Consider the following 18700-nt stretch of genomic DNA (forward strand, 5'->3'; position numbering starts at 1 on the left):
AGCTGTGAGACAAATATAACAGTATTGTATTGAAAGTGGTTTACATTGGCACCAGATTTAGAAGGTTTGCCTATAAATATTGCTGCAGTATTGTGTGTAATTTTAATAAAATATGTTGTAAAAGTAACCAGTTTAACAATAGCAATGTTAAGCACAGTCAGCCTATATAAAGATGTCTAAAACCTTGCTAGTTAACCTAACCATGTTTAAGTGCCATGAGTACATTTTAGCAAATAACGAGAGAACATTCTTTACAATTTGCCAATATAAAAAGGTTTTTCCATATGTGGAAGATTAGGGTGTTTAATTCAATATCAAACCCACATAATTAAGGTAAAAGCTAGATTTCTACTGGAATGGTTAGATTTCTGAATAGTCTGTCAGGCCATCCATTTTCTTTATTGCTTATCCTACACAGGGATGTGAAGAGACTGGAGACGATGGGTGCCAACCCAATCCAAGGGCACGCTCACACACACAATAACACATCACAGGAAACTTAAAGATGCCAATCCACCTACGGCACATGTATTTGGAGTGGGAGAGGAAGCAGGAGTAATCAAAGGACACCCCTGAGTCACAGAGAGAACATGCAAACTCCACATCCCTGGAGGTGCGAACAAATGTAGCTTGTCAGTAATTACCCTAAACATAGGTATGATATTCATAGCCCTACATTTCATTGTTACATCTCATGTCTTATTTATACATCCTAACTTAAATGTAGATTAAAGCAATTAATATCAACTGGTGGTGTATTTCGGAGGAATAGTAATAATATGTGAGGTAAAAGTGACCACGTGACCATGTTCACTCAACATGCTGCTACACAATAAATTATTAATCCATCAGAACTTCAATTATTATGCTAGAGATTTAATATATATTAAATCTATATAAATTATGGGTTATTACTTGGAAGGCAATCATAGATTTAAAATTAAGGGCAAAATCTTTAATAAGCTGTTACAGCCCTATTTAATCATGTACTGTATTAATCATGTATATTATTGATTATGTTCCTGTGCAGCAAGGTGGCCACCCTACAGCTCTAGGGCCCCTGGTTTGATCCTGAACTCAGGTTACTGTGGTGTTTCTGTGCATGTTCTCCAGGTGTCTCTGTGATTTTCTCGCAGGTTCCAAGTGTGAGTGAGTGAGCGTGTCTTCTGGGATTTGAGCCTGACCACACTAATGTGCTTTCTATAGATAATGAAGATGATATTGTGCTACCTCTAATGCTCTTCAGTTGTTATTACCTGAACCACTAATTGTTTAATACATAGCCAAGCCAATATTGTGAGAAAGAAAGAAAGAAAGAAAGAAAGAAAGAAAGAAAGAAAGAAAGAAAGAAAGAAAGAAAGAAAGAAAGATGTCTTGCCCTGTCATGTCACGAAGACATCTTAGTGGATTGCCACGTTCTATTAATTCCAAACTATCCTGACATTTTTGAGTATTGCTACTGATTTCATGATTCTCTCTCTGTGTGTGTGTCTATCTCTCTATCTCTCTTTCTTTCTCTCTCTCGCTCTCTCTCTCTCTATTTTTCTCTCTCTTTCTCTCTCTCTCTGTGTCTATCTCTCTCTTTCTCTCCATCTCTCTCTCTTTCTATTTTTCTCTCTTTCTCTCTCTCTCTGTGTGTCTATCTATCTATCTATCTATCTATCTATCTATCTATCTATCTATCTATCTATCTCTCTCGCTCTCTGTCTGTCTCTCTCTCTCTTTCTCTCTATCTCTCTTTCTATTTCTCTCTCTCTCTCTCTCTCCCTCACACACACACACACACACACACACACACACCACCCATGATGCGCTCCCACACACGGACACACGCGCACACACCAGCCTTCCCTCGCCTCCACTTCTCCCTTCTCCTCACCCCCTCCTTCTCTTCGCACAAACAAACATGGCCGCCAAATCGGACGGACCAGCCGCATCCACCGTAACCTCGGCTTCCGCGTGCGCGCGCGATAAGGACCCGGAGGCGCGTTGTGTCCTCGCGGGACCGGAGGAGCGCCAAGACCAACAACCCCGGCGGCAAGCGCTGCTCGACTGCTGCTGGGTGCTTTGCGCGCTGCTCGTTTTCTTCTGCGATGGCGCCACGGACGTGTGGCTCTCGGCTGATTACTACGCGCGCCGTGACTACTGGTGGTTCGCGCTCACGCTGCTTTTCGCCGCGCTGCCATCAGCCGTGGTGCAGGTGCTCAGCTTCCGTTGGTTCGTGTACGACTACACGGTGGAGACGGAAGAGGACGCGGCGGTTGTGGTGCACTCGCGGAGCCGCACGCTCAGGTGCTGCCGAGCCTGCATGTGGACCTTCCAGTCCCTCGTGCACATCCTGCAGCTGGGCCAGATGTGGAGGTAAGGGCTCGCGCGCTGACATACGCCGAAGCCTTAAACATCAGTAGCATCACCGTCCGCAATCTCGCACCTTTGTGTTGCATTGTATTCTGACATCTTGCTTCTGAGTGACTACTTTGGTTGCTTTTTAAACAGTAAAATCAAACTGAACAGCTGGCAGAATAGTCTGCCAACTCGGAGTAAGTCCATAACTAGTGTAAGCAGCACAAAATGTCTCATACATAATAACCACTTTTCTTTGCTCGTTTCAAAATGTCAGTGTCACAAAACCATTTGTGCTGGATAGCAATAAATGATGTGAATATACTATGTCATCCAATCATATATGTATTACATGATTTTACACAGAGGAAACCCACAGAGCAGGAATATGGCTGACGGTACAACCGAGAGCATCATGTTAGTTATAAGTCAGTGTGGGAAGTAATAACAGACCTACTCAGCTGCATTGCTGCTTTCAAGGCATTTCTGCTGTCAAATCATGCCTGCACAGCAAAACATGTTGAAATCCTACAGCGGTGAATGGCTGTCATTTTAAAACGAATTAACATCTACAGTGCTGAATGAACACGTACAGAAGTTATGCTCTGAATAAAGTCACTATAGCAGTGTGGTCTACACTTTAAGTGCTCAATCAGTACAGATGTTATTCCAGGACCACAGATTTAACTGTGCAGATTTGAACAATTTCCATACTGGATTACAAACAGGCTATTTCACTTGCACATGATGTTCCACGTTGCAGTTAACATTGTGTCCTTGTTGTAGTTCTTATGTGATACTTAGAAGACAGATGGAAGCAGTGAGCAGTATATTCCAGCATGGGTTGGCTCTGTGTGTGCTGTTTGGTCAGGCAGTACTGCCAGCCTAGATGTGGTGCCAGGGGACAGAGAGAAAGACCCATGTGCCACAGACAGTCGGGTATTAGATTATGCTGAAATGGATATTATCGACGCAAGCTCGGTAGCAAAAGGCTCGAATTTTTCAAAGAGGAGAAAAACAAAGTGGTGCCAAACTTTAATGCGTACAGATTTGGCATTTTCTAAAAAAAAAAAATCTGAGGTTTTTAATTATAATGTCATCCTCATGCCAACAAGGCGGATAAAATATAAAGATCCCCAAATTACAGATCATACTGGACTAATTTTAAAAAAAAAAAAAAAAAAAAAAAAAAGGTGGAACAGTGTAAAATGACAACAATGTAATTTTACACTACTTTAAGCAAGGTGGAGGTTCAGTGATTTCCATGTTCTACCACACCTACTCTTTAACTGATGAGTTATGGAAAATTATAGCCCAAACTGTAGGCTTCTCTCTTTTGTCCTTTGTCTTTACCCATTCTGCTAAATAATAAATTGCAAACTTTAGCACTGCTCCCCCTGACATAGCAGACATAGCTCTCCAACCCCTCAACTGATTTTCTGTCATCTCACTGGGTCATTATTTGCTAAGTATGAGAAGCCTGAACTCGTGTGTCTATAGTGGCTTCTGGGTCAGCTTTCTCCTGGGAAAAATCGTTAGCTCCTGCTTTCCTCACTGTTTGTCTTCATACCGTAATCTACCTTTCTGTGACGTGAAAGTTTCCCCCTGTGATCCAGTTTGGAAAAAGTATAAACCGCTGGAGGAAATCGCCCTTGCTGGTGTGAAGTGTGCAGACTGTGTGTGAGCATATAATTGGCAGTACCTCAGTTGGAGAATCTTTTTTTTTTAACTTGCTAAAAGTGAAAGTTGCCTTTAAAACGATAATGACGCCCTTCAAAATTACGGGATAGGGATTTAATATCTTTTGGTTTTTTTGGGGGGGGATTCAGTACATTACAACATTCTAATCTCATAAATCATCAAGAAAAATGCCATGGATTTCTGTGGAAAAAATAGATGCTTTTATTTAATTAATGTTACGTGTATATAAAAAATACGTATTTGAATATTTTTGTTAACTTCCATATCATGCCAGATGATCCTTTGTACATACTCCTACAGCTTTATTGGTATGGCATATCAAGCACATCAGCCTTGCTGATTTGAATTTGTGCTAATAATCTCATGAGATCAAATTGCATTAGCAGCATTTGCTTCACATTTTCCGTACAAGAAACAACCCTGGAGCAACATCAGGAACTTGGTAAATGTGAACATGGGGTTGTTTAGTGTTGGGTGGCTGGGCACACACGTTCTGGGTTAAACAGATTTCCTCACACAAAGCAAAAAGAGTGTTATATTCTGAGTAAGTTTAACTTACCTGCTTGCTACATGCTGATATGGGAAATGTAAATCCATCCATTGGTTAACCTCCAACAAGTCTCTCACTAGCTAACACCTTATCCATAATAAGACATCTCTCGTGCTCTTGAAAACAAAACTTTCCTCTTAGTTTTTGTATACTTTAGTTACTGAGTAATTTAAATAATGTCATTTATAATTTGTCATAAGCTGGGACTTATGTTAAGTGGTTTTAAAACCTGCATCTGCCAGCAATTCTGAAACTGGCTAAAGATTTGAATGAATTTACACTTGCAGTAGAATAAACAGACAATTTTCTTGTGGGTTATTTTGAATTGGGTTTCATATTATGCACGTGAACCCAATTCACATCCAAAATGTGCACTGAATTCACATTAAAGAATTATAATAGATTATAAAAGAAATGCTTTTATTTAAACAAGTGCAAAAGTCGTGAGTAATTTATTCACCTTAATCATTCCTGCAGATACCCAGCATACTGCAGGAAGCAAAAGGATGGAGACAGAGACAAAAATGAAGAGTCAAGAGTTATTCGCGCTGAGCCGCAACAATAAAATCAGAGATAAAACCCATCCTCAGCTTCGTCAAATGTCTGAGGGCCTGACTGAGCAGAACTGAACCTCATGCCACTCACAAGGGATCTCGCAGGCTGTGTTAGTGCTTGACCAGAAGAGCTAATTCAATCCTGTGCACGTGTATGACAGATAGAGGGAGAGATTTACTGGTAGTTTGGTTCTGAATTATTAACAGGGGGATGGAGAGGACTTATGAACCTCAGTGATTGTCTGAGAGACGATATAGCATATCGAGTCATCCTTCTTCTAAATGACATTCTCTCTCAGGTCACAATATTGGTACAAAATTATAAAGAATTATGATTTGCAGCATCGGTGAGTGTGTGTTTGTGTGTGTGTGTGTGTGTGTGTGAGACAAGTTAATAATAAAATTAATAAGGTTGTCAGTGTGCCACACCCATATTCAATAGACTGGTATGATGTGTCCACAATGTGGACTTTCTAATGTGGGTTTAATTTAAAAAACATTCCAGTTTACGTAACACTGAATTGCATGCATTGGACATTTTTTAACAGTTTGGCTGCTATAGTTACTGAATATCGGTAGTGCATTAAATGTTCTGAGCCTCTGTTAGTGCTCCAGACATCTCTCTCTTTCACACTCTCTCAGTTTCGTTATTTGATTTTATCATGCTTTATTACCATGATAAATAGTGACACTCATCATGCCAATGGCTGGTTTATTATAGACATAAAGATTAAAGAATAATCGAGCATATCTTTATTGTGTTGAGCTACAAAAATGAAAAGACTGAACACTGTGATATTGTAACAGGAAGAGATACAAGTGTTAGTACATTAGATGAGCTGTGGGCTTGTGTTGTGTTTGGAATTGTGCACCAGTCTTATAATAGCTCTGAGATGATCCTTTAGAGATGGAAACTTGTATGCATATGCAAAATGGACAAATAGAGCTCATCACTGGAAGGGAAAATGGAAGTCTTTTGTCTTTTAAAGTATTTTCACTGCACTGTTCTCACATTTTCCACATACATTAACATGTAGTGTAAGTTTTGAGTTACTTAAACCATGGGTATTAACCTACCTGTGAATTTGTCCCCCACTTCACAGATGCTGTGAATTGAGCATGTGAATGACATTCTCTCTCTCTCTCTCTCTCTCTCTCTCTCTCTCTCTCTCTCTCTCTCTCTTTTTTTTATAAAGATGAATAAGAAGTTCAGGTTTTTGTTCATTTAGACTAATTGATAGGTGTCCTAACCAATCACATCTAAGCTGAGTGCAATCAGATCAGAACAAATGCACTGCATGAAGTCAGTAGCAGGTTTATTAGAAGATTATAGAGGATGTGCACACGAAATTTGGAGTGAGTGAATTAGCAAAATAAGCTGGTCATGGACTTAAAGCTTTAAAATGTTACTACATACTGGTATAATATTATATTACCTACAGATCTATTTTGTCACAGAGTAACTGAGACTCTCAGACTGAGTTACGGAGGCTTTAACATTTTTCGGATGATGGTGAGAGTGTGTCTCCCTAGGTGTTGGGGTGTGGTTGTGAGGCACTGGTTTCTTACTGACAGGTTTGCCTCCCTCACTAAAATACACACTTGGGTCTGGATCGCACACAGCCTTTCCAGCTGTTAAATGAGTGAAAGAAAAGTGAAAAGTTAAAAAAGTGAAAAGTCAGAGAATATAGTTTACTATGTGGAAAATAACATGCTTTCCAAGGCTAACCAATCAGTGTTGATGATTAGTTATTGACTAAATGTCTGATGGGTTAACAGACCCCACAGCAACTTAAAAGGAAACTTTGAGGTTTGTCTGTGGACCTAATCATCTATAGCTCTAATACTTCTTGTTGAGGGGGAAGCAACAGGCATATTCTAGGCTAATACTGTATAAATAACATCTAAAGCAGCTTTGATTTGAACTAAATGTCTTAAGTATATGCAAGAACATGTGAACATTTGAGAACATTTAGAGGTTTGTAAAATTCAAACCTAAATTTTTTTTATCATTATTATTATTATTTACACTACTCATAATGCCCCTAGGGGGCACGGTGGCTTAGTGGTTAGCACGTTTGCCTCACACCTCCAGGGTTGGGGGTTCGATTCTCATCTCCACCTTGTGTGTGTGGAGTTTGCATGTTCTCCCCGTGCCTCGGGGGTTTCCTCCGGGTACTCCGGTTTCCTCCCCCGGTCCAAAGACATGCATGGTAGGTTGATTGGCATCTCTGGAAAATTGTCCGTAGTGTGTGAGTGAATGAGAGTGTGTGTGTTCCCTGCGATGGGTTGGCACTCCGTCCAGGGTGTATCCTGCCTTGATGCCCGATGACGCCTGAGATGAAGCCTGAGCACAGGCTCCACGTGACCCGAGGTAGTTCGGGTAAGCGGTAGAAGATGAATGAATGAATGAATAATGGCCCTATGGTTCAGTGGCAGGATCCCACGGCCTGGAGTCGATTCCCGATCAGGGCGTTAACCCAGCCACTGAAGAATTAATTCTCAGTGCCGGTCCCGTGCCCAGATAAAAGTAGGAGGATTGTGTCAGGAAGGGCGTCCGGCACAAAACCTGTGCCAAATCTAATATGCAGACCATGTGAGCCGCTGTGGCGGCCCCAAACTGGGAGCAGTCAAAGGAGAAAAAAAATTAATAATTACACTACTAATAATACTTTAAGACAAATAGATGTCTATAAATAAACATTTCATGTTAATCCAGTTGCTGTATTGTGTAACAGAATAGTCACTAATAATACACTACATGCATGATTAAGCCCATTATTATTATTGTATTGATGGCATAATATCTAAGTACAGGATCTCAAAGATAATTCAAAACTCAACAGGTACTATAACTGAAGTCAGAGCAGTTTATTGTAACATTTCTGCTCTGATTTTTAAATACTGTAAACAGTGTTTAGTTTTATAATATAGACATAAATAGATCTTGTCTGTAAGGTAAATTGTGTCATGTCACCAAGTATAACTGTCCAAGTATAGCAAGTATTTCCCCCTCATTTTTTCGCCAGTTTGGTCTTACCAACTCTCTCCCACTAGCTAATTCTCCATCATATGACAGACAACTCAGGAGAGTGGGACAAACACATGCTTCCTCCAAGGCATGTATAAACAGCCTCCGTATTTTTCTGAACTGCTGCCATAACACACTCATAGGAAAGCACCATCAGCCATCATATGCTCTACCACCTAGAGAGCATGGTAAATTTTGCTCCCTTGGCTTCTAGCCATGGATGTCAGTGGCGTTGTCGGAATCGCAATCGTGAAGGAGTGAATTCTTTTCTATTGCTCTTCTTAGGATAGAATACATTAATCATCTCCGAAAGGAATTGTTTGGCTTTTTGTAAATGTATTTTTAAAATCACCAAATGGGAACCTACTCTCAGTCCAGACACACACAGACACACACACTTCCACTGATAGAGAAGCTGGAGTAGGGGCAAGTGATGTGTGTGTTGCAGGTGTTGGAAAGCAGTGGTGTGTGTCTATGGGGTCATTACAAGAGTTGATGAGGAGATTCTCTCTGAGCTGCAGGCAGCAGACCAAAGCCAGCAGGCACGAGCAGAATTCCAAACCACACGTCACATCAATTTAAGCCTTGACCTCAGCAGGGCTGTCCTCATAACCCTTTGCTTACATCTGCCGCTCTTTGTTTGGACTGTGTCTGTTTGTTTCAGTGTTTATAATACCTGGTCATTCTCAGTGGAAATATGTTAGAAGTGGCCTGCTGGTGCTCTGTCACTCTAGACAATGTATGTTTGTCTGTCTTTGCCAAAACTTGTCTTCTGTGTTCTGTTTTTGTTCGAATTTCTCTCTCCGTCTTTCCCCTGTCTCTGTCACCATTGAACCTGCCTGTTGTCAGAGTTGACCTAGTTCTCATTAGGTCCTCACTGTGTCTACGTTTCTACATGAAAATGTTCATTTGAGCTGGTAGAATGGATGTCTGTTATTGAGCCCTGTATGTTTTTATAAGGCTTATATGTAAGAATAAAGAGATTATCTAATGGAGATTAAAAATCAGCAATTTATGAAATAAACATTGAGGATTGTGACATTTATGCTCTGACTTTTCAATACTGTAGACAGTGATGATTTATAATGGATATAACTAGATCTTGTCTATAAGGTAAATTGTGGTAGGCCACCAAGTATAACTGTCAAAGTATGCCAAGTATTTTCTCTTCATTTTTTCCACAGTCCACAGTTTGTTCTTACCAACTACTAACTAACTCTCCATCACATCACAGACACCAACTCAGGAGAGTGGAACAAACACATGCTTCACCAGCATCTCTTTAGCAGTTCTGTTTGTTCTCAGCCAAGAATAAAGACTTACTTTAATAACCCATTTTCACAGTTGTTTTGGGGAAATGTGTTTATGATTTCTTGTAGTTTAGGTGTTATAGTATGTCATAGACAGAGAAATACTATTTTGGATAAAACCCAGCTTTTTGTCTTTTTGGCTGTTTTCCAGAATTCCACCACAGCATCATACCAGACATTTTTTGCCCAGCTTACCAAACACAGTACTACTTTAACCCAAGTCAGGTAGGTGAGATAACCGCAGGGCATCCTGTCTCCTTCATCTTTGATGGTACCATTAGGCCAGCTGCAAGGTCCTCAGCCAAGAGTTACACCCCATCAATGTTTCACTATTTTAATCCCAGAACATCTGGTTGTGGAGCAGTGGATAGGACATATCCCTGCCTTCCCCACAGATGTCCCTAGGACACCTTCTGCCACATTTTATTTTCCTTCTAATCTCACCTAAACGGCTTCCTTAGCCAGCTATATCTTTACCTCAGAAATTATTACATTACTTTAGAAATGTTGTGTGTACTGTATTTACAAAAGATTTTGACATCTCTGCGTTTTCAATTTACTTTTTAATGACCACCAATTATTTTCCAGCACAGACAAGTTGATTTCCCTTACATGTTCTGCAGAGCATTGACTCTGATCTGGTTGATAGGTTCTTGCTTCTTATGCATGAATGTGGTCAGAGCGCTATGCCATAACTTGATTGTTCTAGGCAGAACTCATCATAGCTTCAGCACCTTCAAGCAGTTCTTTTAAACATTTATGGTACCCAGATATTTTTCTTTCGACTACTGTCTTGACCTTGCTCAGTTCTCATCAATCTTCCAGTTCTGTCCACAGCTGCATAGCAGGTTCTTCTCCTTCCCCTTCTCTTCTTCTCCTCCAAAAGGTACCATAAATAGTTTTAGTACCATAAAAAAATCTCTGTTTTGCTTCTGCACTTTTAGACCCTCTCTGTCCTTGTCAGGGTTGACAGACTATTCCAGGTAAGGTTTCAGTTGTATCTTCAGGGTTTCCTTTTCTTGCTCTTCTGCCTTCCTAAAGGTCCTCCTTAGTATCCACATCTCCTTCCCAAGCTCAAGGGCAGTCTTGTGGTGTTTGTCATGTACATCAAAATGGCTCAGCTTGGCATATCAGCTGCAAACTCAGCCTCTTCTAAGATTTCCTTTCATCGGGTTTGTATCTAGTGCTAGTACTGGTGGTCCTTCCAACTACACTTTGCCTCCCTTTTGATAAATCTAAAGGTTCCACTGAGTTGATTCTTGTCTATTTGAAAAGGATTATTTGGTCTATAGCAGGATCAATAGCATGTTGTCTGTTCTATATCTGCACTTGATCTTCCTGATCACTAGCAACACACAATATGTGTTGCTAGTGGCAAGCTGGTATGTGGTTAATAATGTTGTGAATGAAAGTACTGTACCAGGCCATAGCACACACACACTCACACACACACACGCACACACTCAAACACACACACACATTTATTGTACTTAATTCAATTACTACCATGATTTTAGGAGATCATAGAAAACCGGAGTAGTCAACAGGATTCTGTGTGGAAATGGGAAGATCAATGAATCTACACCTTTACCAATTACCCCAAATAATTGCTATCATATGTTTATATGATAATACTTACATATTATATAATAGTATGTATTAATGATGTATAGTCCTTTTAGACTAACTGCCTGCAAGACTGATGGCAAAAACTGCAACTCATCTCTACAGTCTCTACAGAACAGTGTGTTTGACAAATGCCTGAGCCCAATGCTGAAAAATATTGCCCATCTCAAACATATTCCCCTGAAGACTCCAGAACAATTAGTTACATGTGTAAAGCAATTTCTCTCTCTTTTTAGGCTTTGAGCAAATAAAAATTAAGCATGCAGAAATGAGACATGAATTATGTAAACATTTCTTATTAAAATCCATGAAGTAGCAAGGCAGCAATGAAAGTAGAGCTGAACCTTCAGTACGTGTGCAGATCAATACAGAAAAGATTTTGCTCACTGCAGCGAGAGGCTTACCTGTGGGCTCTGGGACATAGTGGGGTTAACAGCACTGCAGTCAAACTTTACAGTGCGGCTTTTATTTAATGTGTTGTATTAGACTGAGGCATTTAACCACAAAAGCTCAAACATTTCCTCTCAGGATAGTAACCGAAGCCGGCTTCTTACATCAGAAGAGTATCTTGAAACCATCACAGGCAAGGAAAACCTTTTCATTTTCTTAATCTCCTTTTGACTGTGTAAGAAGTCAATTTTACTTACAGGCACTAAACTACTAAGCAGTCCCTCCAGGATTTCCTGAGTTGGCAATGGCTGATCGCTGAAAATCAAGCAAAATCTGAGATATTAAGAGGAGTATGCATTTTTGCAAAATTTCTACAGATTTTCTGCAAATTTGGGTCAAGATGCATCGTGTATCATCATTACAGCATACATTTAACTCTCTTTGATTCTTATCAAACATGAATAGAGCTTTCATAGACAATAATTACATGTGTCTTCACTGGGAGGAGATTAAAATAAGAATCCTGTGCTTACACTTATTTAAACACACAATTTAAATAGTTTTATAAATAAAAAAAGGTAACTTACTGACATATGGTTAAGAGATTTTTAAAAAAAACTCTTTAATTGTACTACTTAATACCACATACCACTTGATAATAATTGTACCACAATTATTATTAACTACATTTGTTTGCGTCGTAATTGTTAGGACAACAATTTAACCTTTATTGGTGTTGATTTGGTTTCTTGATAATTGACTTATAAATAAATGAGGAGTGGAAGGCATATTTAAAATCCATTGTGAAGAGAGTAGCAAAAAACAAACACTCTGTTTTCACAAGCCATGCTGTGTATAGTTAAGAGTCTGCATTTTACACAACACACACACATACACACACACACACAAATTCTCCACAATTTCTCCCAAATTGAACACTCTGAGAAACACCAAAAGTACAGGCCAGCATGGGCGTAAATTTCATTTAACATTAGGGGGGGGCAATAAATATAAAATTTCTCATGAGCAATTTTTGAAGGGGGACACAAATAATTCAGTCTAATTGTACTTATAAAGATATGTCCCCACAGTGAAAAACTTTGCTTTTATCATTATTATTGAGACTGCGTCATTATGGTTATTTTCAAAGTTTTTCTCAGGTTCAATGACAAAGCAGATTTTTCTTCGAAACTATTTATTGCATTGTTTGTGTTGTTTACAGTTAAGCCATCAACATACAATAAAATATAAACATGACTGTTATTGTGAAAAATATATATAAAAGAAGTAATGTTTTGTAACAAAATCAATTATTAAATAATCAATTTACAGTAACTGCTCTATGTATAAAAACAACAAAACGGCTTTGGCGTGTTAGTTACAGTGCACTATGCAACAAGCTATTGTAAACAAGCTAACGTTAACTAGATAAGTAAGATTTTAATCGCTAATATAGCAGATTCATGGAAAATTACATCGGTAATCAGCATTTTTGCCAAAACTAATTTATGAATGAGTCTGCATCAACTACATTAAAGAGAATCGCTTTATTTAAAGTGAATAAAATCCCCTTCCTAATGGAGTTCAACATTAATTGAGCCGCAGCCACACACCTGACTCATGTGTGCAGAGTAGGTGAGGTGAACTGGGAAAGCAGGCAATGGGTCAAACCACTGTGAGGAAGGGGAGGGGGAACTCAATTGTTTCTAAATGCATTTTTTGCGTTTGTTTTTTTTTTCTACTTACACAATTATTTAGGTATACATACATATATTTTTCACAATAGAGAGTGCAATATTTTTTAAATAATTTTAACTCTCGGATGGGGGGACACATGTCCCCTCCGTCCCCCCCGGGATTTACGCCCATGCAGGCCAGTGCACTTCATCCTGTTATTTTGGAGATGGCGAGTTTGACACCGCCTCCTATGACCAAGAGTCCAGGAGAGTAAAATTTGTTATGCTGTCTGTGTAGCCGGAATGATATTACTCTCTTTCCTGTCAATTAAGTGACACTAACCAATCAAGGGCTTGTGAGCTCAAGAATGTAGTGGCTAGTTTCATGTATAAGAAGCACATGCTAGCCTTCACTTAAAACTGTATTATAATTAAATATGGAGTTGAGTGTGTATTTTAAAGTCATTGCCAATAGAGTATAAAAAGACACTATATTTCAACTGTGAGAGTCATCATTTTGGAGAAAGTTTAATAAAACATGATTTCTTTCTTCAAATTGCAGAAACAAGTTTTAATAATTTACTACCTGCCCTTGGCTCTATTAATTGGCACAAGCACCTGCCACTCCCAGAGTGACTTTCAGGTTACAGTACACACTGCAGGAGCTAAATGAGCTTATTTGCATAGGGCTGTGCTTTTCACATTTTAAGTAGAAACACCACAATTTGCATATTTATAAAGGTGGAATCAATACGTGCTGCTGGGCTCAAGAGATCCTGTTAGTAAATCAGATTGGATTATTTTTAGGGTCTGATCAAGTTTGTACATGCACACACAAACCTCCAGGTCCTCATTGTTTAAAGTAACATGGTGTAGATGACAAGTTCACACTCGCTATGGTCCTTCCTGACCGTCTCCATCACTTTTTCACAGTTATAATGGCTGTAATGATTATATGCAGCTGAACATCTGGATGTTATCACTGATATTATCATGATGATGGTTATTTATTGTCATTACATGCATTTTACCTATGCATTCTTTCTCTCACGTTCTTTTTTTTGTTACCTTTTAGCAATATGACAGGTTCTCACTGTGGCACCTCATGTGAAAAATCACTGTTCATCAGAGGGAGGGAGGGAGGGAGGGAGGGAGGGAGAGAGAGAGAGAGAGAGTGAGAGAATAAGAGAAAAAGCGTAAGATAACAAGCAAGAGAGAACAATAGAGAGAGCGTGAGAGAACAAGAGCGAGACTAAGAGAAAAAGAAAGATGACAAGTGAGAGAAAACAAGAGAGACACAAAAAGAGAGAACTAAATGAGATAAGGAGACAGAATGAGAGACAGAATGAGAGACAGAGTAATTCAGAGAGAATGAGAGAGAGAAGGACATAACAAAAGCAAACAAAAGAGAGACTGCCAGATTGAGGGAGAAAGACAGAAAGACAGAGAGAGAGAGAGAGAGAGAGAGAGAGAGAGAGAGGCGAGGATGACTATATGGGAGGAGCATCAGATGTTATGGCATGTTTCATTTCGCAGCTGAACTGAAGTGTGAGACAGTATACAGAGAGTAATAAATAGGACATAATATAGCAGAGGAAAGAGGTTTTGGGGTTCAGTGTGTAAGACTTCTTTAACTCATCTGTATGTACATTCATGTTTTCATGATTAATAATCAGCCTTATCTTGGCAAAGCTCTGATTGTTCTCTGCATAGCATTTTCTGTTTCTCTGATTATCTTAGTTAAGATATATTTATTTTCTCCTCGTGACAGGCTAATTTAGTGATAACAAGCTAATAACAGTGTAGAGAAGCACAAAGTACTTGTTAATTCATTAACTGTGAGACAGTTTTGCACACTGCGAATAAGGCACAAACATTCATGTGGAAGGTTTGAGAATGTCCTACTCACTCACTCTCACTCATTCTTAACGAAGATCTTTAGTTGTGATATAAAAAAATATATAATTTATAAGAAACATCTGATATCTTGTTTTTGTATTGTTATCTATCTTTGGTTATGTGGGGTTTCTAAGATGTATACATGTTAGGTAGAGGGGTTTGGTGTCTGAAATGTGAAAAAAAAAATACAGTGACCCTAACATCAGTGGATAATTGGTTTCAAATTAAAAGCAGTGTACAAGTCAAAAGCTACTGGTTTACTGTATCCTCAATCATCATTATTCACACAGTGCTGTGGACAAGCATTTAGCTTTAATAGATTGGCTTATTTGTGCTGGTTTGGTTTCTTGCACTTTAGTGTCCTGATAAATTGACTTATAAATAAATGTGGAGTGGAGGGTGTATTTTAAAGCCATTGCCAAGAGAGTAGCATAAAACAAACACTTTATTTTCACAAGTTTTACAAGCCATGCAGTGTATAGTGAAGAGTCTGCATTTCTCTCTCTCTCCCTCTGTCTCTCTCTCTCTCTCTCTCTCTCTCTCTCTCTCACACACACACACACACACACACACACACACACACTCTACAATTTGAAACCAAAAGTACAGGCCAGTGCACTTCACCCTGCTATTTGGAAGATGGTAAGTTTGACACAGCCTTCCAAGTCCAGGAGAATAAAATTTACCATGCTGTCCTAGGTAGGAGGGATGATATTTCTGTTTCCCCTGTCAATCAAGTGACACTTACCAATCATGGGCATCTGTGAGCTCAAAAAAGTAGTTTCCTTGTAGTGGCTAGTTTCATGTATCTCAGAGAAGCTGTTTGGTAGCTACTGTAGTGCGTAGAAATTGGCAAATGACCAAAAAAAGGGTTTTAAATAGTTTTCAACAACAGGAAAAAAACACAACAAACAGGAAAATCAAAATTTTCTGAGAAAATAAATAGAATACTAGAAGCAATGGTATCATATCGAACATAGGAACATTAACATAGGAACACTTCATGCACTCAACACTCACAGCATGGTTTAAATAGAGGAAGAGAAGCGTGGCTACCAGGCATTTAATATGGTATCGCTGTTAGAGTCACTACTATAGGATTATATGTCTTTCAAGAGCCATTCAATGTCCAGCTTACCACATCTACAGCCTGAGTAGAAAGACGGTTAGAAGCAAAGGAACAGAAGAGGTATTGCTTCTGGGTGCTGCTGAGTATGTCTGCTCTGCTGCTGTAATGAATTTCCTGCTCAGGTTTCACCCAATCCTCTCATTGCAGTCCCCCAGACTGATTCCCACTGGAAAAGTCTAGACGGGTTTAAAGGTACAATCAGTTACTTGAACTCAATAAAATGGTGCGAGGAGAAGAGATTGGACAAATCTTAATTTGCAGAGTCAACTCTTCCTGAAAGATACCCCACAACATCTTCCAATTAAGTGAGAACTGGATTAGACTTCTAGGACCTGTTGGCAGGCTCGGGCAGGCCAGACTTATATTTCTCATTCTAATAACAGAATACCTGCGAGTTTAAAGAGAGCTCTGAGTATATTTTCATTATTTGCAAAAAAAAAATAATATCCCAGTTCAATAAATCATGTTTACTACAGAATCTTTTTCTCATTTTGGGCAACTATAAGCAGTTGTTCAACACTGAACACGGACACTTTGCAGACATGCTTAAGAACCATTATGGATTTGGTCTATAGATTTCCATTGTGTTGAGTTTCATGAGTTTCAACAAGAAACTCTGAAGTTCTGGGAGAAATTCAATTCTAATTTATTGTTGCTTAATAAGAACTGCATAGACTTGTGAACTAATTGCCACTGTAGGGATACTGAAAAGTGACGTAGATGGTAAAGAAATGTAGGTATACAACACTACATTTACACTAGTAAAGAAAGCAGGTACAATGTATATTATTAGTCTGAAAAAAATACAGTTCTACAGTCAAGTGGACATTGTGTAAGTCTACACTGGTATATGTTAAAAGTATATTATCATTTTTATATAACTTTTAGAGTTCTCATAAAAACATACCTGAAGGTTTAAAAAGATAAATCTCTGAATATTTTGAGAATATTTTCATTATTTGCATCAACAAAAATCTATCATAATTCAATAAATCATGTTTACTACAGGCCCTGCGATGGGTTGGCACTCCGTCCAGGGTGTATCCTGCCTTGATGCCCGATGACGCCTGAGATAGGCACATGCTCCCCGTGACCCGAGGTAGTTCGGATAAGCGGTAGAAGATGAATGAATGAATGAATGAATGTTTACTACAGATAGGCACAGGCTCCCCGTGACCCAAGAATAATTCAGATAAGCGGTAGAAAATGAATGAATGAATGAAAGAATGTTTACTACAGAATATTTTTCTCATTTTGGGTAACTACTGTACAGTATGAAGCAGTTTCTCCACACCAGTGGCATACTTTAAAGACATGTTCAAGAACCTTTATGGATTTGTTACATAGATTTACATTGGAGCTTCAATTAGAAACTTGTTTTTGGACAAAGTTTCAAGTCAGTTGTTTCAAGTTAAAAGATTCAACTTAATTAAAAGCAGGTACTTTCTTAGTTTGAAATTTTTCATATAGATGAATGAAGTTATATGGTCATCGTGTAACACTTTAATGCTGTCTATACTACCGATTAGTTAACAGCAGGTTCCCAAGCATGAAGCAGGACCCAGCGCAAGTTATAATTAGTTAGTGTTCAGTTCTTTCATCTTTATATCAAATCCTGTTATGATATTTAATACTACTACTGTGAATTTGTCAGTAAACAATATGTCTACAGGGATAAAAATTCAGACCCAAGTGCAGGGATAACATAAAAAAGGGTTTAAACACTAGAAACACAAAACACAGAAACAACAACAAACCAAATACAGCAAACCAAGGACAATGAACAGGAGACAAGGACTCAGCAATAAAAACAGACGCAAGACAAATGGTATAAATAAGGAGAACAACCATTAAAACATAAGGAACAGGTGTGCAGAGGTGGGAACAGATTAAGGATAGTGTGGGGCAAACACAGGTGATACACAAAACATAAACAAAAGCACATGGTACAAGACATGAAAACTGCCAGTATGTCCCCATTATGTCCTGGTAGGGAATAGTTCCAGCCATTCGTGACAGAATTATTGATCAAATACTTATGCATAGAATTTCAAGTATAAGAAGTCCACTATTCTCAAAGATTTACAGTATTATGTAGCATCTACTCTTCATGTAGAACCACCCACATTTTATTGTTGTTATTGTACAGTGTATTAATTGTATTCTACTGCACTGATGTATGCTTCATATATTTGTAAGTTGCTACCTGAACTCAGTATTCAGTCCCACTCATGCCAGCTGACTGAGATGGATCCAAAGTTTTTATGACGGTATTTGATACGCAATATCCAAGGCTGAAGTTGGATACGATGGGTTATCTCTCAGGTCATTGTCAACCTGAAAAAAATGGCCAGACATGCTGTACACATCACCACTATCCCAGGAACGCTGCTCAGTGAGCTATAAGGCACAGTTGATGAGCTTCTGGGTGACATGAGCTCAGTAACAGACTCGGCTATTTCAGCTGAGCCATGAGTACATTTTAAGGACT

The 18700-nt window shown here is 38.9% G+C and overlaps 1 protein-coding gene across 1 annotated transcript in view; it reads left to right on the forward strand.

The window, feature by feature from the left end:
* The first annotated feature begins 1906 nt into the window (after positions 1-1906).
* The window catches only part of xkr7b (XK, Kell blood group complex subunit-related family, member 7b), a 67790-nt gene continuing 50996 nt past the window's right edge, over positions 1907-18700 (forward strand). Inside the window, exon 1 of the mRNA XM_060894807.1 lies at positions 1907-2361. Within this exon, the coding sequence (XP_060750790.1) occupies positions 1907-2361 (455 nt within the window). The remainder of the gene's footprint in view (positions 2362-18700) is intronic.

This window comes from Tachysurus vachellii, chromosome 19 (assembly GCF_030014155.1).
Source record: "Tachysurus vachellii isolate PV-2020 chromosome 19, HZAU_Pvac_v1, whole genome shotgun sequence".
In the NCBI taxonomy this organism is placed as follows: domain Eukaryota; kingdom Metazoa; phylum Chordata; class Actinopteri; order Siluriformes; family Bagridae; genus Tachysurus; species Tachysurus vachellii.